The sequence below is a fragment of the Onychomys torridus genome, chromosome 3 (assembly GCF_903995425.1).
Source record: "Onychomys torridus chromosome 3, mOncTor1.1, whole genome shotgun sequence".
In the NCBI taxonomy this organism is placed as follows: Eukaryota; Metazoa; Chordata; class Mammalia; order Rodentia; family Cricetidae; genus Onychomys; species Onychomys torridus.
In genome coordinates, this window is record NC_050445.1 from 78710268 (window position 1) to 78731843 (window position 21576).

General features: G+C 38.2%; 1 protein-coding gene across 7 annotated transcripts in view; it reads left to right on the forward strand.

Moving 5' to 3' along the window:
- The window catches only part of Magi2 (membrane associated guanylate kinase, WW and PDZ domain containing 2), a 1436700-nt gene that overhangs the window by 792814 nt on the left and 622310 nt on the right, over positions 1–21576 (forward strand). For all 7 annotated transcript variants that reach the window (XM_036180392.1, XM_036180388.1, XM_036180389.1 and 4 more), the window contains one exon: positions 20579–20698. In XM_036180392.1, coding sequence (XP_036036285.1) covers positions 20579–20698 — 120 coding nt within the window. The remainder of the gene's footprint in view (positions 1–20578; positions 20699–21576) is intronic.

Consider the following 21576-nt stretch of genomic DNA (forward strand, 5'->3'; position numbering starts at 1 on the left):
ATCCATGTTATTTAATATTGTGGAATGGGTGGGCACACTGTTGCTCTGGCTGTGGTCCCTGGCACGAGACTGGGCCAATCAACATTTCATCCTAAAAGGGAGAAGCTGATGATGGTCAACCCTTCCCCCAGTTTCAGGGAGAAGCAGAATCACTCTCCTGGGTGCTTCAGACTGACTTACTGTCCACGCTCCAATAAATCACCTCCCACCCATCCTCAGGAAGGTACCCTTTTTAAACGCAGTAGGTGGATCACACATATGAAAAGACAATTGGAAGGGGGTGCTGGGAAGAAGGGTTTCACAAGGAGGAAGGAACATGAGACAGGGCAACAGGGGATTCAGTGAAATAACTAACATCCATTATACAGACCTAGGAAATTGTAAAAAAATATACTATTTTTAAAGGAATCAGTAAATTTCAAAGGATATAGTTATGTTTAACATTACACAGGATATAAGTTTTTCGAAAAATTAAAGATAACAGTTATTTAACAAAAAAGACTTCCTTCTCCTAATGAACAGCAAATTGCTAATAGTTGAAGATAGGTGGCCCTTGATGCTAGTTAATATCTGGGAGGGTTATAACATAGGTAAGCCTTCAGACACTGAGCCCATTTAAGGTGTGGCTGCTGGTTTCAGAATCATTTCTGGCCATTCTGTGATCAGTTGAAAATTCCTATCTGAAGAGATGCAAAAAGGTAGACCAGTAAAAAGTGTCTGCAGTGGTGCTGAGAAGTAGCCTAAGAACAATAGTATCTCAGGTCTCAGCTTTGATGACTTTGGAAGTGATCGTAGACACTGGGCAGACACATGCTATATGCTCTTACAATGTGCTGAATATTTCCAGACAGGAACTGGAAGTAGGGAGGAAGCTCAGAAAACATTCTTAATGACATGTTGGAGTCTGTAGGAGTGTCCTTATGATAAATTGCTAGAAATAGAACTACTTGTCCGAAATGTTTATGTATTTTATATACATTTTCATCTATTAGCATGTATTAGATTATAATTGATTTTAATGTAAGTCATATCAATTTCAATTTATGTTTAGTTGTAAAGGTAGTTTAAATGTACAAAGGAAAAAAGTTTATAGCCAAGGCTATATAGTTTTAAAAAGGAATATTCAAGACAGTAATAATTTAAGAGAAAATGGCAAGGGAAGGGGAAGTGAATTGATAAAGTGTTATAGTTGGGAAATTCTAAAGGGCTTGAAGCTTGCCTCATATATTTTCAAATGTCCTTTCAAGTAACAGTTGACTACTTTGTGCTGACAAGGAGAAAAGTATTATGATTAAGTATCTCTTTTAGTCATTATATGGGACTCCTACTATATCTTTTTGTAGTTTTATAAAGGTAAACTATTGCTATCATGGTGATAGTGTTTACACATGTACTCCATGGGTGAACCCATGCACAAGAGTGAAATATACAAGAAACAGCTCTACTCACAAAAGTGAAAATTTGAAGACATACATAAGGGAGTAAAGAAAACTGTCGAGAGAAACTTGCATATCAGAGTGCCATGCACATTTGCATTCAGAACACTGATATGTTCTTGTGTGTCTTTTCATTTTGCTTTTACCTACTTAAAATACAATTTTTCACTTTGTGTCTACTTATAAATGTTATTTCAATGGCTACTTAATATTCCAGCACACATGTTTCATCATCTGTTTTTAGTCTCCAAAGACCAGAGGAGGGATAATTTTCATAAACACCTGAGTATGTGACACAATTTAATACTTTTAAAGTTTTTCTATTGTTCACTTATCTTTTAAATTTTAATATCAGTATTACAGATATAGTGTCATCTCCTCTGTTATATCTTTGGAACCCTTCCTCTGCTACTAATCTCCTATGCTATCTTCCAGAAATGGCCACTGTACTGGACTTGGTATTCATAGTCACACATCTTTTTTCATAGTTTAGTTAGATGTGTTTATAATACATAAACAAGTTATGGCCATTTAAAAACTTTTTGTAAATAACACCTCTACACATCCTCATCCATAATCTAGATTTCTGGGAATTATCATGAGGACTGCATATTGGATTTTTTTAAGTTTTCCATTAGTACTATTAAAATAGAGAAAGATTTTTCTTTTCTTATTTGCTCATTATTTTGGTGAATTCTGTTGACTGGAATCAGATGCTAAATAAAGTGCATTCTTGGTATAACACCGGGCCTCAAGCATGGTAGGCATGTGATCTACTGCTGGTCTTAATCCCAGCCCCTCTACTTAAAAAATAACATCTTATTCCTTTTTGTTTGCTAAAATTTTATGTTTATTTTGATATGTTTATGAGAAAATTTAGTCTGTAGTTTCTTTTCATTATAATTGTCTCTAGTCTTAGTATCATGGTAATATTAGCCTTAAAGAAGAATTAAAAATAATTAATTATTCTTTGATTTCCTCAAAGAGCTCTTCTAGCATCAGTATTTTTTCCTTCATCAGTATTTGGTAGAAACTACCAGTAGCTATCTGGCCACGGAGTTCTCTTTATGGATAGATTTATTCTCTTTCCCTCTCTCTCTCTCTCTCTCTCTCTCTCTCTCTCTCTCTCTCTGTGTGTGTGTGTGTGTGTGTGTGTGTGTGTGTGTGTCTAATAGTCTAAATGCTTAAGAATTTCTTCTTTTAATTTATTTCATGTTATTTGTGTATTTTATCTAAATTATCAAACTTTTAAGGATAAGTTTAATTCTAATATTGTGTAAGAAGCTTTTAGTATCTGTCAAATCTATAGAAGTGAGTTATTTTATTGCCGTATTGACATATTTGGCCCACAATATCTACCAGTTCTGTATATACAAATCCAATTACCCTGTGTTCTTTGAGGGAGCAAAAATGTCCAAAAGTCCCAGAAATTTTCAATAATAGGTATTTGAATTTTCCATCTAGCAAGTGCTATGCTGAATCTCTATGAATGAAGTGATATGTAGACAGACCCTGTGGGACCTCCCAACTCACAGGCTGATGGCTTCTCTCTAGCACTCACCAAGAGGCCACTGTTCACCTTGTATCTTAATTTTAAAATTGTACTCAGACAACTTTTGTCATTATTCCTGAACAATACAATGTAACAATTTTTACACAGAATTGATACTACATTCAACATTATAAATAAGATATAGTTGGGGTAAAGCATGTAATAGCTGTATACAGAGTATATGCAAGCACAGTGTCAACCTAGGAAAGACTCTGGGATTTAAGTAAACACGTGTCCATAAATGACACTGGAAGAAATCCTTCAGGTACTGCACAGGATGACTAATTTGTGTCCTCTCCTCTTTGAAATCAATCTGGTAATTAATTAATTAATTAAAGTGTTATTGATCTTCTCAAAGGAATAGCAATTAATTTCATTCTTTGTTTTCATCCTAGGCCATGTTGTTTTTCTCTTCTCACTTACTGTCTAATTTGGCCTTCTTTTTTCTAGTCTCCAAAATAGGTGATTAGAAGGCTTCCTAATTTTCACTTATAAACACCTCTCAATTTCTTGCTCTGGAAATATTCTACAATATTTTTGTTTTGTTTTGTTTTGTAAGAACTAAAAAAAAAAAAAATTCTTCTTCCCTGGCCCAACAGTCCACTTGAAAGTATATTACTTAAATAACTACTATCAAAGGATTTTGAAGACCATTTTGTTACTTGGATTCTGATAATTTCATCATGCCTGCAAAGCATATTTTTTATTATTTGTGTTTTTTTAGATTATTGAATCATGTTTTATGGTATAGAATGATTTTAGTAAATTTTCCATGTGAACCCACAAAGAAAATACAGTTCTTAGGCTGGAGAGTTGCTCCTTGGTTAAGAGCACTTACTGTTCTTGCAGAGAACTTGGGTTCAATTCCCATCACCAACATGAGGACTCATAAGTATTTCTAACTCCAGTTCCCATGGATCCAACACCTTCTGTGGTCTCTTAGGGCACCAAACATGTGTATGATGTACATATATGTAGACAAAGCACTTATGTACATGAAAGTAAATTAAAATAAAAATGTAATATTTATATGAGGGTCTCAAAAATAAAATTAAATAAGTTTAAAAATACTATACACTCTGATCTTGTGTAACAGCTTGCTCTTTGAATGTCACTTAGGTTGTGATCATGTCCATATCTTTACTGATTTTCTGGTTATTTATTCTGTCAGGATTTTTTTTTTGTGGGGGGGGGGATGTGTTTGAATCGCAGTATAATTATGGAACTATCAGTTTCTTTTCAAAAATCTAAAATTTTAATCCATGTACTTTGAATCTCCATTGTTAGCCACATATACATTTAGACATTTATTTATGAAGTAACCTTCCTTATTGGTTAATATTATTTTTCTCTTTTTTATTAAGAAAAATTTTTCATTCATTTTACACACAAATTAAAGATCCCCCTCTTCCCTCCTCCTACCCCACCAGCCTCCCCTCCAGCCTCCTTCTCCCAACCACCCCCTACTCTCCCCACAAGAAGTCAAGGCCTCCCATGGGGAGACACATCCAGCAGAGGCAAGTCCAAGCACTTTCCCCTGCCTCAAGGCTGCATGAGGTGTCCCATCATAGGTAGTGAGCTCCAAAAAGCCCCCTCATGTACCAGACATGGATTCTGATTCTACCGCCAGGGGCCCACTAAGCAGATCAAGGTTTCCCTGTCATGATCCTGATGCACTTGCTCATAGAATCTCTCTTCTCTCCCTTTGACTGGACTCCTGGAGCTCTGCCTGGTGTTTGGCTATGGATCTCTATCTGCCTTCATCAGTCATTGGAGAAAAGCTCTGTGATGACAGTTAGGGTATTCACCAATCTGATCACTGGGGCAAGCCAGTTCAGCTCAGACACCCTCTCCTCTATTTCTAGTAGTCCAAGCTGCAGTCATCCTTGGGGATTCCTGGCAACTTCCCTAGCACTGGCTTTTTCTCTATTCTTATGGTATCTTCTTCCACCATGGTTTCTCTCTCATTGTTTTCCCATTCCATCAGTGTTCTCATCTCTATCCCCTACCCTCCATTGTCCCTCCCCACCCCTAGTTTACTCATGGAGATCTCATCTATTTCCCCTTCCCAGTGTGATCCATGTGTTCCTCTTTGGATCTTCCTTATTAGATAGCTTCTCTGGAGTTGTGGTTTGTTGTCTGGTTGTCCTTTGCCTTATGTCTAGTATCCACTTATGGATGAGTACATACCATGTTTGTTCTTCTCTGTTCCCTTGACTCCAGTCTTTTCACTGCTGGGGTTCTACAGTTCTAGACATAGCACTGTTCATATTTTTGCTTTAATATGTCTCATATTTTTAAGAGATTCATATGATGAACTCCATATTCTCCTTCATTTGTACAGTTTTTCTTTAATTATGAAATAACTTGTACACAGGTGATGGCAGTTGTCTCTCTCTTTGGATCTTGAACCTCATAGGATGAGACCCTTTTATTAACTTTTGTTTCCTTAACAGCTGTGTAGGCAGCAAAGATTTGTTGAAATTTATGAAAGTCACACTTTTATAAGGCAGATTACTATGACATGACTTTAAGAAGGAAATCATACCCTATCTAACAAAAACAATTTCTAGTGTTTATGTCTTTGTATTTCTGCTCACAGACAGCCCCTCTTAAGATGTCTGCTACTTCAGGATTCAGCAGCTCCTGGCCTTTCTCTCTGAAAGCCTCTCTAGTTTGGAGTCCCTAGTTCCTTCCTGGGCTGCTAGTTATCTTTCTGCATGTCCCATTGTAACTCAGTAGCAGTTTAACTCTTTCTTTCTCCTGCTTCTCCATAGGCCACTTTGATTCTTCTTTGCCAACAGAACATTTGTTTGAATGTGCTGTGGTTGTGGTTACCCTCAGGCATCAGCAGGCCTCTTGCCTGTCTATCTTACACAGACTCTATGGGTGAGGATGAAGTTGCTTCTCAACAGGGCCTCTGCAGCCTATCTGGGTGTGAATCTTGGCACTTACATTCCTGTGACCAAAAAACGTCACCCAAGTTGTAGCACAGGTATATTACCCACTTAAGGAGTCAGGAAGTACATGAGATGGAGTGTGCATAGTATCTAGTGCCTCACCCAAGATTAGAGCCCAACAAATATTATAATTTATTAACAAGATTTACAATAGGAAATTTACTTTGTAATTTCCTTGCCCAAGTTCAATGATTCTATCACTTTTCTAGCACTTAAAAATTTATTTTCAGCATGTCATGTATACCCAGGCAACTGAAGAGACAGTAAAAAAATGAAAGTTTATGCTTCAGATAAATATATATATAATAATCACTAAATATAAAATATTAACATATTAATAATACTAGAGAGAGCCCTATAGAAAAATTACTTTGAGTAATTTGCTATTGCACAAGGCAGAAGCAAATATCTTGGATTGCCAACACAAGATATTTTCTACTGGTTTTTGTCTTTTATGCTAGTCTTACTGAATCATAGTTTTAAATCTAAAGCTTATGTGCATTGTTTACATATTTTATCATGGAACTGCTTGTATTTATTTCAAGTAAAAATGTATTTTGTATTCTTGTTGCAGTGTGTGTGTGTGTGTGTGTGTGTGTGTGTGTGTGTGTGTGTGCCTATGCATGTGTAAAGATGCATCTGTGCCATATGTGGGTCAGAGAACAACAAGGATTGTTTCTCTCCTTCCATCATGTGGTTTCTGGGGAGGGAACTCAAGTTGAAAGCATGGCAGCAAGCACTTTTACACACTGAATCATGTCACCCACACCAAGTATCAACACATTTCTTTTTTTTCCCCCACTTTTCTTTATTAAGAAATTTTCTACTCACTTCACATACCACTCTCAGATCCCCGCTCCTTCCACCTCCCACCCCCAGCCCTCTCTCCCAAGCCACCCAAGCCACCCCGCATCCCTACATCCCCCAAAACAAGGTCTCCCATGGAGAGTCAGCAGAGCCCTGCAACACCAAGCTGAGGCAGGTCCAAGTCCCTTCCCACTGCACCAAGGCTGTACAAGGTGTCACACCACAGGTACTGGGCTCCCAAAAGCCTGACCATGCAGCAGAGACAGATCCCAGTCTCCCTGCCTGGGTGCCCCCCAAACAGTTTGAGCCACATAACCATCTTCTGTATCCAGAGGGCCAAGTCCAGTCCCATGGGGGCTCCACAGCCACCAGTCCACAGTTCATGGGCTTCCACTAGTGTGGCCAGTCATCTCTGCATGCCCTCCCATCATGATCTCGACGTCCCTCGCCTGCAGTATCTCTTCTCTCTCATCAATTGGATTCCCCGAGCTCAGCCTGGTGCCTGGCCATAGATCTCTGCATCTGCCTCCATCTGTCACTGGACAAAGGCTCTATGATGCCAGCTAGGTTATTCACTAGACTGGTCATCAGAGTAGACCAGTCCAGGCACCCTCTGGAGCACTGCCAGCAGACCAAGGTGGGGGTCAATCTTGTAGATTCCTGAGAGCCTCCCCAGCACCCTGCCTCTTTCTATTCCCATGATGTCCTCATCTATCATGGTATCTTCCTCCCTGCCCTTCCACTCTGTCCCTATTCCAGCTTGACCCTCCCATTTCCTCATGTTCTCATCCCCCACTCTTCACCCTCTGCCACCATCCCACACCCAGTCTGCTCATGTCGATCTCATCCACTTCTCCTTTGCTGGGTCATCCATGTTCCCTCCTAGGGTCTTTTCCTGTTAGCTAGCCTCTCTGGAGCTGTGGGTTGCTGTCTGGCCATCACTTCCCTCACATCTAGTACCCAATTATGAGTGAGTACATACTATGTTTGTTCTTCTGAGTCTGGGTTACCTCACTCAAGATATTTTCTAGTTCCATCCATTTGCCTGCAAATTTCATGATATCATTGTTTTTTAACTGGTGAGTAGTGCTCCATTGTATATATGTGCCACATTTTCTTTATCTATTCTTCAGTTGAGGGACATCTAGGTTGTTTCCAAGTTCTGGCTATTACAAATAATGTTGATATGAACATAGTTGAGCATGTGTCCTTGTGTTAAGATTGAACATTCCTTGGGTATATGCCTAAGAGTGGTATAGCTGGGTCTTGAGGAAGATTGATTCCCAATTTTCTGAGAAACCGCCATACTGATTTCCAAAGTGGCTGTACAAGTTTGCACTCCCACCAACAGTGGAGGAGTGTTCCCCTTACTCCACATCCTCTCCAGCATAAGCTGTCATCAATGTTTTTGATTTTAGCCATTCTGGCAGGTATAAGATGGTATCTCAGAGTCATTTTGATTTGCATTTCCCTGATGACTAAGAATGTTGAGCAATTCCTTAAATGCCTTTCAGCCATTTGAGATTCTTCTGTTGAGAATTCTCTGTTAAGCTCTGTAGCCCATTTTTAAATTGGATTGCTCAGTATTCTGAAGTCTAGCTTTTTGAGTTCTTTATAACACATTTCTATCTTTCTTCTTCTTCTCCTCCTCCTTCTCCTTCTCTTTCTCCTTCTTCTTCCTCTTCTTCTTCTTTTGGTTTTTTGAGATAGGGTTTGTCTGTGTAGTTTTGATGCCTGTCCTGTATCTCACTCCATAGACCAGGCTGGCCTCAAACTCAGAGAGATCTTCCTGGCTCTGCCTCCTGAGTGCTGGGATTAAAGGCATGCGCCACTACCACCTGGCTCAACACCTCAACTCATTTCTTTCTTATTAAATATAAAATGATTGTGAATGCCACTTTCTCTCTACAAAATGACATATAGCTTGGTATTTGTAGTGAAAACTTTGAATAAATATCATGTGTTTCAGATAGAAAATGACAAACAGTTTATGTTTTGAGCACCAAGAGGATTGATGCTTCATCTGTATTGAATTGCCACTGAATTCCAATGTCTACTGAAGCATTGCTAATACAATTGTGCCCTAAAATGAAGGCAAGGATGGAAAGATGTTACACACCTCACAATAAACAAACCCTTCATTCCACTACCTCAGGTACTGCAAAGCATCCTCACTTCTCTTCATAAGAAGCAGATGGGTCTCTCTGCTCTCAGTACAAAGTCACCAAACACATGAAATCTTTGACAACTGCTCTTTTTCAAATTAGGAGGACAAACCCTGGGAACAATTCTGCATTACTCTAAATTGATGAGTACCTGTTTCTCAGTGATCACCCTTTATGTTCTTATATACCATGAAGCTACCAGGTTCACTGTCCATAAGAAATTTTCAGAAGGGTAAATGATATTTTTGTGAAATATTTAAATACTGACCCACTTTCAGGGAGGGCCATATTTGTATTTGTATTGAAGTTGCACACTCAAGTGCATTTATTAGGTTGGATATTTGTTTATGTGTATAAGTCAAGGAACCAAGAACATCAAGACACAATACATTAAAACCTAGATGCACGGGTAAGCATGTGCCTGGAGGCCACATCTACATACTGACTTGTCAATACTATTTTATTAGAATGGAGCCATGCTCTTTGGCTTAATGCATTCCATGTGAGGCTCACAGCTATTGCAGCCAAGTTTAAAAGTGGCCCTAGAGATGGGTTTGTCGGTAAAGCTGAGACAATCTATCTGGCACTTTTAGAAGTGGGTGCATCCCTAGCCCAGAGTACTTAGAGTCTAACCAGGAAAACAGGGGCTAACTAACTTTGCTTTAGAGTGTTATATATGAATTGTTGGATCTGAAATGGATTCCAGTATTCCATACAGCCCGATTCAGCCAGTCGAAGCCTTTCTCACTTCCTACTGCCAGACTCTAGCACTTTTTTGTAGAGATGGCATTTCCTGCTGGGTACCTGAGAGGCAGAAAGCTGTTACTGTCTTAGGAAAGAGCTCTCTACTGGGTAGCTGTTCTACTGGGAGCTCTTCTGAGCCAGGTTTGGATTTCTGGTGTTCCTAATATTATACTGTACCATGTCTCAATTCTGGCAGGTGAGACTGTTTTCTCTTCTTCTATAAGGGAGGTAAGGATTTTTCTAAAATTGCATACATTTTCCCTAAAACCATTCAATGTTTATTTTGATAACCCAGTATTAACTCAGTAGCTTTCCTGCCAGAGTGCCTTAATTAACTGTCCTTTGAAATTCTATTCAAGTTTTCTTTTGTGTTTTTAATTTATAAAACTTCTCTTAATCTCTCATGATAATTGCAACCTTGGGAATAACAATTTAAGAGTCTTTGGAGACACAGTTTTTATGCATTGTAGTGATGTTTTATGCTAATACATTGGTGCAAAAATTCCTAACAAAGGTTGCAAATGAATATCTGGACACTCACAATGCCCACTGCTTTCTGCTTTCTCTCTATCCCCTTCCTCCTGCTGTCCAATCAGGAAGAGAGAAGAGTGGCCTGAAATTAAGGCTGCAGAGTCCTGCGGGGATGATAATTGGACAGGGAGTCCTGCTGCCCCTGAAACCTAAGGGGCGCTCTAGATGTGGGGCTACCAGCTGAGCATAATGTGTAAGTCTCAAAGGCAGAAGCAGTCTCCCATGGCACACACATTCTATGTTTCTTCCTGGAAGAATGCTGAACACTTCTCTTTTCCACTAAGCTACTTGCAGCCCAGTCAGGTAGTGGAAAGCAATATTTGATGGCTGCCCATTATCACATTGATCAAAATAAGAATAACTGTCTGCTGACCCTTAAAATATAAGCAGATTGTTTATAAACATGACTATTCAATGACACTTAGAGTTAAAGGCCTCTAAGTATATTTTGTTAGAATATCCCATAATTTTGAAATATTTTATTTTCAAAGAAGAAAGAGAGAGAGAGAACTTGTATGTTGCCATTCTATGTTCCATCAACTGGAAACTAACTAAGCATTGTGATAAGTCAGCATCGAAGCAATAGCTAGTACTGGGCATAAGCTCTACTGAATGCACAGTGAATTCTTAAACCAAAGATTTTTAACTAGAATGAAAGCACCTTACCCAGAATACCTGGACTGTTTCACTTCATACTTATTCTTTCTCTTTTCTTTTCATTGCCTCCATGATAGTTTGATGGCTATGTATTCTAGAATCTCAGTTGGGAAAAAGCAATATTTGATACTCAATTAAGCAGTGCATGCCTTATAATCTCACAACCCTCTTAATGCTTTGAAATCTCTGAATAATTACCTGCCTTTTTATTTTCAAGTATATTTTCTGATATTCTGTGATCTCTGTATTCTGTGATCTACCTTGAGTGTTTCAGAATACAGATGCTGTAGAGACATGCAGTGACACAAAAAGTTAATGCCATTGCAAGATTCTAACAGTGATAAAATGATAGAATTATGATCCCCTAAACCTTGTAGTGAAGGTCATGTTGGTTTCTGCATTGCTGAAAGGGCCGAGGCTGCCTGTGCCGTCTTATTCTGGCCCAGATTAATTTTACATGAGGACAGTACAAAAGTGTCAAACTAAATACATATTGTTTCTATAAAAGTCACTGGTCTTTCTTTAAGCTCAGTATATAATCTTGAAATACTATCTGCTAAATAATAAATTATGAAGACTAAAACCTATTTTTTATGAATCCTATAAAATGCCATCATGAGAGCATATCTAAATTAAATGTCGAAGAATCAAAATCAAAAGTTCAAAAGTGAATGGATTGGAAACAAAGTGAGCTGTTTATCGTCTCGTCTCATCAAGAACCTTGAGGCCATTGTATGCTCCCCTGTTGCATTGGTGACTGTGCAGAGTTCATTTATCCTGAAATTAGCCATGTTTTTCTGTACATCTTAAGATCAAAGTCTCCAATACATAGATCCCTGGGAGTCTCCTTTTACTGTGGTGAGTGGTTCTATGTAGCCTTCACCCAGATTCTGTTCTGTGAATACAAGTGAAGCAAAGAGAATTTTTTTGAGGATCTTGACTTTTAGAACTAAAGTTTTCTCTGCCATTTGATAGATAAAGGAGATGAGCTTGAATATAAAAGAATTGGTAAGAATACATAGAGCTGTAGGGATGGTTTAATAGCTGAAGTGCCCAACCCACAGGCTGTAACACTAGTGCTGGAGGAATGGAAACAGACATATCCTTGGAGCTCATTAGCTAGTCCTTCAGTGAAATCAAGAAACTAAAGGTTTCGAGAGTTCCTGTCTCTCAAAAAGAAGTGAGGTAGAGAACAGTGAATACACCTAGCATGGACTTCTAGCCACTATGTACATGTACACACACTGTACCAGCACCAAGTAGGCATGTTTGCATACACACATGAGCATGTACATACCTTGCTCACATATACACACACCTCAAGATTTATAGTATAGATTAATTGCAACCAGACTGATGATAATTTATATGGATTAATATATGAATGAATGAATGAATGAGTGAGTGAGTAAATGAATGAATGAATGAACAGATTCACTTTGCCCTAGGTTGTTTTAGTGCAAAGTGCTTGGGTGTCAGTAGTGAATGATATCTTGGTACTGTCAGTAACTACATATGATCATTTAATATACATATCATAAGACATGTTTTAATGTGTATATATACATATCAATTTCAAATTTTCACCCTGGAAAATTGTTTATCTTTCTTACTTAATGTTGGGGTTTGGAACTCAAGTTATGGAAGACAATGAATAAAGATTTGTGTGCATGTGTGGGTAGCAGGTGTGGGGTGGGTAGTGCTGTGTACTGAAACCAGAGTTTTGTTCAGATTAAGCAAGCACTTTACTACTGAGCTGTATCCTAGCCCAAGCCTTAACTTTCAAGCAGTATTTCTCACCTTCATCCTCTGTTTGCTGGTGTTTGCAATAGGGATATAACTGTGTATGTGAAACATGGAACTGATGACTAGATGTGTTTGTCTCAAGAATTTGTTTCAATAGTTGGTGTTTCTGGGTGGGGTGGAGAGTGCCTGTATTCCCATCTACTCAGAAGGCTGAGGCAGGAGGACTGTTTGAGTCCAGGAGTTCTGGACTATATTGTAGTATGACTATTGGGTGTTCATACTAAGTTCAGATGAGCTGAACAAAACCATACTTTTAGTTATGGTTTTAGATATTATATCATTAAAACTAAGTGTAATAAAATCAACCTGGACTGGTTATATAAAAATTGATCAAAGGCATTTGGCCAAATAAATCTCATCAATGTTTTTTTGGAATACACATAAATCTGGTGTGATGTTCACACTTGCTAATGAGTAACTTGCAAACTAAAATAGTGTCTTTAGGAACATAAGAATGAGTTAATTAAAGGTCAAATCCAAAGCAAAATGCCCTAGCAGTCACAGCTTATTTTTTCTAGCTTGAAGGTGAGATACACCAGGTAGAAAGAGAAAGAACATAGTAAGAAACATGATGAAGTTTCTCAGAATGTTCCACAGGGACCCTTGTCCTTAGAACACATTGGCAATTGATTATCAGCTCCAGATTCATTTCTTGACACACTGCACAGAAGACACTCTAGAACTTGCCAGTACATCAAAATGCATCATAGTAGATTACTGCGTTGAACGATTATCCTGATACATTTTTATTTAAGTCGGTGACATTTTAAAAGTATTTTACAAGCCAGGTGATGGTGCATGCCTTTAATCTCAGCACTCAGGAGGCAGAGGCAGGCAGATCTCTGTGAGTTCAAGGCCAGCCTGGGCTACAGAGTGAGTTCCAGGAAAGCTACACAGAGAAACCCTGTCTCAAAAATAAAACAAAAAAACGAAAGTATTTTACAGAATTAAGAAAAACAAAAAGCTGAGAGGAAATGTGCTATATAGACTTATTATATTCACCACAAATGCCATTCTTGTTTCTTCTCGAGGTAAAAGAGGCAATGCTCTTTCATTTAAAAGTAGAATTTTTAAAAATTCAATTGGCATTCCCAGTTGCCATGGTTACCAAATAACAAGCAGCCTTCATATGCTTTCATTGTGCATCAGCAAACTAATCATTTGTGAGAAAACTCATTGTCTTCAGACATGTGCCTTGAGTTTCAGGACTGGATGCCTTTATTACCTTCTGATCAAGGTATTATTCATACAGTATTCAACTGGCCAGCTATCAATAAGCTGTTTTCTTTTAAGAAGCTAATTAGTAGAATCCCCCCCCCCCTTTCTATTTATTTTCCTTTTGAGGAATGGTCATGGAGGGATAATATTGAAATACATAAGCTGTAATTTAGGTAATAAAATTTATTTTGGAGTTTCCTATGCACTATTTCAGAAAATTACAAGCACCAGAAAGCATAAAGGCAATATGAGAAAGTGTTCAGCCCTCAGCTCTGCGATGAATCACCATATCTCCCTTTGATCCTTCTGTCACCCTCCTCCTGAGGCAGGGGAATGACTTGTTATTAGTGCGAGTCTTGCTTCCCTGTCAACTCTCTATTCACAGTCTTTGAGTTTGGAAAGCAACTATAATTATTTCAGCATAAAAATAAGGTAAGTAACCATTTCAGGAAATTCAGCGTAACTGTTTTCCCAGCCAAGATATTAAAAATTACTTTGCCTGCAAATTACCATTGTGCAGCACTTCCCTTCACCTCACATGGACTGGCTTCGTTATTAGAATGGCTTCACTCCTCAAACAAGCCTTCATAGGTCTCCTCCTGCTTTCTCTCTTCCAGTCTCTGCCTCACCGACTGCTTTGACACTAGTAACCTTTCTTCCTGGATGCACAAACCTAAAACAATGCTTTCTACCCTTATTCTTTATGGTATTATGCCTGCAGGTAAAGTTAAATGACTCACTAATGAGACTTTGTAAGTGTTTTTATACTTTTCAAATGAGTCAGCAAACATCCAGAAACTCTTACAATCCAGGTCATCACATCTGCTTGTTTCATGGTGTCATTCAAAACGACACAATGACTGGCCACATTTTAGTTCCTTCATGCTCAGATAATTTTTTAAAGTCAACTTGTATCTTTATTCAAAAGTTCTTTCTTGCAAGTGTCCATAATAAAGCTACTTGGCTTATATTTTAATTCTAATAGACTCTAAAACCAAGATATCACTAGCAACAACTGGGAACTTTTAGTACATTTGGCTGTACTGCTCCTGCTACTGAGGGGAATGCAGGTACTTTTGCCATGATATTCATGTTTTAAAATGCCTTGCATAGCTGTTATTTATTTGAGTGCATGGTAAGAAGACTGATTGTCAAGGAAATGATGTTTCCATATTGAGCCACATATAGAAAATATTAAAACAGAAAAGAATGTACATGACCCCAACTCTAATGTTAAAATACTTGCTTTTGTTACATGGTTTCCCTCTCTTCTTTTAAAATTGAGGGTTGGTATGTAAATCTTTGCTTTTTTTTCACTTTTTAAATTATATTTAATTGTGTATGCAGGTGTGTGTGTATGTGTGTGTGTGTGTGTGTGTGTGTGTGTGTGTGTGTGTGTCTATGACATGATGTACAACTGAGGATCAGAAGACAATTTGTAGGAGACAATAGTCTCCTTCCATTATGTGGGATCTGGGGATTGACCTCGGGCTGTCAGGCTTGATGGAAAGCACTTTGCCTACTGCACCATCTGCCCAGATGTGTGAATGCTTGTGTCTACTTATGGATAAGGTATTAGAACCCACCATGCACTCTTATTGCCAGTCTGCTGAAACTAACTTTGAAAGTTCAAGGAAAAAACTGTGCTGGGCATTAATGTGTCCAATCAGATGACCCAAGCAAAATGAAGTATACACTAAGTAATGTACTAACACGTGTGTGTGTGTGTGTGTGTGTGTGTGTGTGTGTGTGTGTGTGTACATATATGTCTATACATACATATAATAAATTATTTTAAATAATTCAGTGCTCTTTTCAGCAAACAAAACCAAAAACAACAACAGCAACAGAAAAAGCCTTTGGTGGCTTTTCTGTTGGTTCCCAGAGGTCCATAGTCTCTGAAGCCCACAACATTGCAGGTACTGACTTCCCTTGAGGTCTTTTCCTCACAGTTTCTCTCTTCAACCTCTACCCAATATCTGCTAATACTTAAAAATCTCAGCAGTTGGCCATTATATTGTGCATAGGTCCTAATGACCTGGTCTATGACCAATTATAGAACTTCTATCTTATAAAATGCTCCATATAACATACTTTTCAATTAATTTTGTTTTCCTTCTCTTTATTAAAATATAAGTTCTACAAGAATAGTGGTATTCTGTGGTCTTACAAATTTTATCATAGACATTTACAATATTGCTTAGTACATTGTAAGTGCTCAATATTATAGCATGAATTCATAAAATCAAAGCAATCTAGAATGCCATTTCTACTCAATACCACAATACTAACAATACAGTTCTGGTCAAATGCTTACTATGTATCAGACATTATCTGAACTACCAGAATTGCTTAAGTTGCTCCATGTATTAGCTTACAAAGATGGTGATTAGTCTCATAGTACAGCTTACACTCTTGTCTACAATAACATATAACTTAAAAGTATTTTTCCTCCTAGCAATACAGTCGTTCTATTAGTGTAGATTCAAGAGAAAGCAAAATAGACATTCATTTATCTGAAAACGTTTATTTCTTTCATTATTATTATTATTATTATTATTATTATTATTATTATTATTATTTGTAAGTAGGTCTCACTGTATAGACCTGGCTCCTGACCTGGAACTTGCTGTGTAGACCAGTCTGACCTCAGACTCACAGACATCCACCTGCCTATATCTCCTGAGTACTGTCTATATCTTCCACCATGCCTGGCCTGAAAATTCTTAAATTATATCTTCTCACATGTCCCATGAAGGCAAGTCCCTGTAAAAACAACTACAGTTTGGTGCACCCTGAACCTTGCCTTGATAGGGTGTGCTTGAGTATCCTATGATGCCAAAGCTTTCAGCATTTCCTCCTCTCCACATTTTCAACCACCTCTCTTGGCAAGAGAATAAATAAAGAGGAAGCTACTGAGAATAGTACCACCTGATAGAGGGAGGGCTCACGGCCTTGTCCAGGAGAGCAGTGCTTGCATCAGAGAGACAGAAGGATGACACCAAAAAGTGATAGTTCTTACTGAAGAGCTGGAGGTGAGATGAGAGGGAAGAAGTACTAGAAAGTGACATCAGGGAGAGTTTCCAGAAAGAATGTGGATGAGAGTCTGAGCAGAGCAAGATGGAGAAGTGTGTTTTTACCATGAGATGTCCCTGAAATACTGTCAATTTCCCCTGCTGCACAGGTAGAATAAAGACAATTTCCATCATACAAAATCTCAGAACAATGTGGCTTCCATGCTACCCTTCACAGGACGGAAGCCTCTGCATGATTGACTCTGCCAAAATGAGGGTGGAAACCACAGAAAGAGTCCTGAGATCTGGGGAAGGGGAGCCTCTGCACATGGCAGAGACAATGGGAATCCTCAGGTGGTGGTGGCCATGGGAGGGCTGACAAAGTAAAGACTGGAGCAGGTTCAAAGGCTCCAGGAGTGATTTCTTCAGCCAGAGAAACTTGATGAACACTAAATATACTTTCATATTTTGAAAAAGCATTTATCTAACAAAGAGAGAACTTGTCAATTGAATTGATTCATCTATGTAAACTTTGAAACAAAAGCATTACATCTAGAGTAATCAAAAATTACTTGAGAAAGGAAAAAGTAATCAAGGTTCACATGGGAACATTTACATAATATCAAATGTATGCATTAGGCAGTCATCCAAATACAAATTTTTCTATGAAAAGGAAGGAAGGGAGAGAAGAGAGTAGGCTGTGGTGTTTTCCAGTAGGGAAATACCCTGAGATGCGCATTTTCATGAGCTGCAAACCAAGAAATAATGACTAAGGCAGAAAAATCAACAGGCACCATAAATCACTTAGAGATTTGGAAGCAAAGCAAAATAGGAGCACATCTGACCCCGAGTAAAGGAAAGGTGTGTGTGTGTGTGTGTGTGTGTGTGTGTGTGTGTGTGTGTATGTATGTGTGTATGTGTGTGTATGTATGTATGTGTGTGTATGTGTGTGTATGTATGTATGTGTATGTGTGTGTGTCTGTCTGGTATATGTTGTGTTTGTGTGCATGTGGTGGGGTGGGAGTATAATAGGTATCTACTACATTAAAGGAAACCTTATTAACTTGTTTGAAATTGAAAGAATATATACATGTAGCCTCTAGGTTTGAAAAACATTACAATTTGAAACTAAGCAAAAGAGAAGGGCCTCATCTAAGATAGCATAATTGTAATCAAGTGTTAATTTTGAAGGAAAATATGAAATGTGAATCATAATGCAGGCAAAGCAAGTTGAGGTAGTGAAGGGTTTGACTTAAATCATCATCTGTTTTGCCAAGAATGGAGCTTGTGTCTTCTGCAGAAAGCCAAACAGTTGAGTCATAGAAAATGAAGAGAATGTCACACAACTTTAGAAAAATATGTATAAAGAATTCCCATCGTGGGCAGAATCAAGCCAATATAAACCATTGAAATTCGCAAAGTTCAAGTGTCTAGTTTCCTGGAGCACCCTTTGTCTATCACTACACTGTATGTCTTACTACAAGTGAGAAATGAAGGTACTCTAAGTAATGGAAGAGATACCAGGTTGTTCTCACACTTTAGTGGACAGAATGCAAATGAAGCCAATTTAGGGAAGGTGTAGGAGAAAAGAGAAATCAAGGAACTGGAGGTCATCACTTACGAAACAGAGAGGCAAGGTTGCGAAGGACCAATGTCCTAGTCCAAGTGCAGCACTAAGATTGGAAAACCTCCTTAGAGACAGTGAGGCTGTGCAGTGCCCAGGGACTGTCAGCATACAGTAACAGGGTAGAGAGTCTTACAGGTGGTATGGATACATCCCCCCTCCCCGCCCCCCACTGCCGCCCCAGGCCCAATGTGGAGATGGGAAGACACTCACTGAACCAAGAAGGGCACAGCCACAAAGCACCTTCCCTAGAATTTGTTGCTCTGGATTTGGCCTGAAGCATACACTCCTGAGCTTCCATTGTGCTGTGAATGTATTATTATACAGCAGGCATGAATTAATCAAAGCACGTGACTTCTGAAACATGGAGATAAATTAGTTAGGAAAATTGAGTCTTTGTTATGCAATTTTGCTTAATGATTAGAGTGTGTTCTAAATAAACAGAACAACAAATTGATTGCCAAAAACTCTTTTAATGTCTTTTTAATTCATAAGGGTTAAGCACGTAAAAGTCAGGATATTAAAAGTTAAAGTTCTCATAGAAACATTAATTTGACAACAAATTATGCATATTAGGTGTGGGAAGTTTATATTTTATAGCATAAAAGCTACAGGAAATACTGCACAAGGTAGCTTAATTAAATTATATAAAATAACAAATTCAGGAGCAAGTCATCAAAGTGTGATTAAAAACAAAATGTTTTGCAGCCCCCAAAGAAGGTTTGGAAGACTTAACTCTAGGAAAATAATGCTTTTTGACTTTAAAAATTCTACTAAGAATTATTTTTACCTCATTAATTTCCATAGCATATGCATTATACATTCTTGACTTTAGTTTGCAGTTCAGATTTGATCCCAATAGACTCAAAACACAACTAACTGGCTACTTTCATGGCAAAGCTAATAAACATTTAAAATTCAAAGACTCAAAATAAAATGAATTTAAGGCTGTTTTCTCTAATGTAGAGCATATAGGTAATATTTAATTACAAAGATGCCTGCCAATGGAACATTTTGCTTCTACAATTTTCTCTATAACTGTGTATCTATTTGTATGTGTGCACTAAGTAAATTTCATTTTGACCATGCAAAAACACTGTATGTAGATAATATAGAAAGGGAAATAGGGGCATTATTGGTCTTTACTATCTCTCTATATGTGCTCCCCATTATGATCTGGACAGCAAGCCTAGAATACTGCGTGTTCTCTAGAGAGCATCTGGGGGTCTTATCCACTTGGCCCTCTGTAGCTGCATTCCCCCCATAAGGGATATAGTGAGCAAGACCACTGTTGAGTATGTTAACCCTGGGGAAGTGTTACCTTACACCCCAGGCAGAAGTAGAGACAGAAATAAAAGAAGAAATGCAAGCCATATAGAGAAATATTGAAAAGAATGCCTATTAACTTATATGTTGTATTACAACCATTATAATTATTATTGCAACTTTAATTATCAGTCAGTTCCAATTATTATTAAATTTGAATTACTAGTACATATTTTATGAACCTTCAGATTTAATATGTAAATATGTATTATTTTGGTGCAAAATAACAAACACCATCTGAAGCTTCCACACCCCCCCTCCCAAAGGAAGCATGTCAGAAGAGCACAAAGATAAATTGACATTTGCTTAATGCTTCTACCTCCCCATTTTATTCGTATGTCAAAAAACAGCAGCCTGGAGAACAAACAAAGTCCGTTCATGGGAGTGAAGCATGTAAATTCCTCAGCATGTAGACTCCTGGCCCAGTATTCAACCCACCTCTTCACATAGGGCACAATGGTCTGCAGTTTCCACTGAACAGAATCTGTTCAGCCACATTCCATGGCAGTGAGCTCTGTGAGCTCAATGAAAACAACACTTTGTCTTGTCCTTTGACTTTGATCCCCCCACCCAGCTTTGGTTTGCTGTTGCCAAACAAACAGAAGGACTCAAGCAAACTGCCAGCCCCACAGGGTGAAGGAACAAGTGGTATTGAATACTCAAAAGTATGGTGGTATTTCCAAAGTTCAGCAACACCAGCCTCAGATTGTTTCTTTTGTTTTAATCCTTCTTACGCAGGCACCACAAGGCCACATAAGGAGGGGGAGGTCCCTGGAGTAGACTACATTTTCATAACCGTTGAGGATTTTATGGAATTGGAGAAAAGTGGTGCTCTCCTCGAGAGTGGGACCTATGAAGGTAAGTACAGTGTCTCTGTAAAAATTGGTGCTTACTGGGTCACAGATGCACTGCTGATTTGGGATAGAGGGCTTTAATCAAATAATTTCAGAAACATGTTAAGATGATTCTGAACTAATTCTTCTCATAAGTTTCTGGGATAAATATGCATCTATCATCTCAGCAGCATAACCCTGTGATTGCTCCCAGAGGCTCAGCTGTGATCATCCAGAGAAAATGTGCTTAGGTGGCATCCAAAAGACATCAGGGTAGAGTTCCAGTCTGTCACTGTGTATTTTGCTTTCTCATGTGGCTGTACTTCCAGATCCTCACTTACCTTCCAGGCAAAATCATGAGCTAGGAAAATATGATCTGTAGGTGAATTCTAAGTTCTACTGCAGATGCAAGTCTCCTTGTGTGCTTGAGCCAAATATGAACAAAGACTAAAACCCAAACAGAATCCTAGAAAGAAGTCTCACTGCAGAGGACATTGAAACATGAGCCAGAATGTGCCTCAGTTCTAAACCCAACTCCTTACCTTTCCTCTGTAAATAAGTCGCATTAGTGAAACTTATTTTTTTATTTGTAAAAAAAGATAATGATGATAGATTTGAAAATCAGAAGTAAATAGTATGTTGATATGGTCATATTTGTACATGCATTTTTACATGCATCTAGTTTATGTCTGATGAAGATTTATGTTGGGCATAGTATAATATTTTTAACTAACATATAAGCAGAAATATATTTCATTCTTCATTGTTACATGTTTAAAGTGCATTATTATCCAGTCAGGAGATGAAACCAGTTTTACTTTGCTTCAGCTAATATTGTTCAATAATAACAGCAAAACTCGTAGTCTATGTATGGCTGCTTAGCCCATCTTACAACTGAGTTCC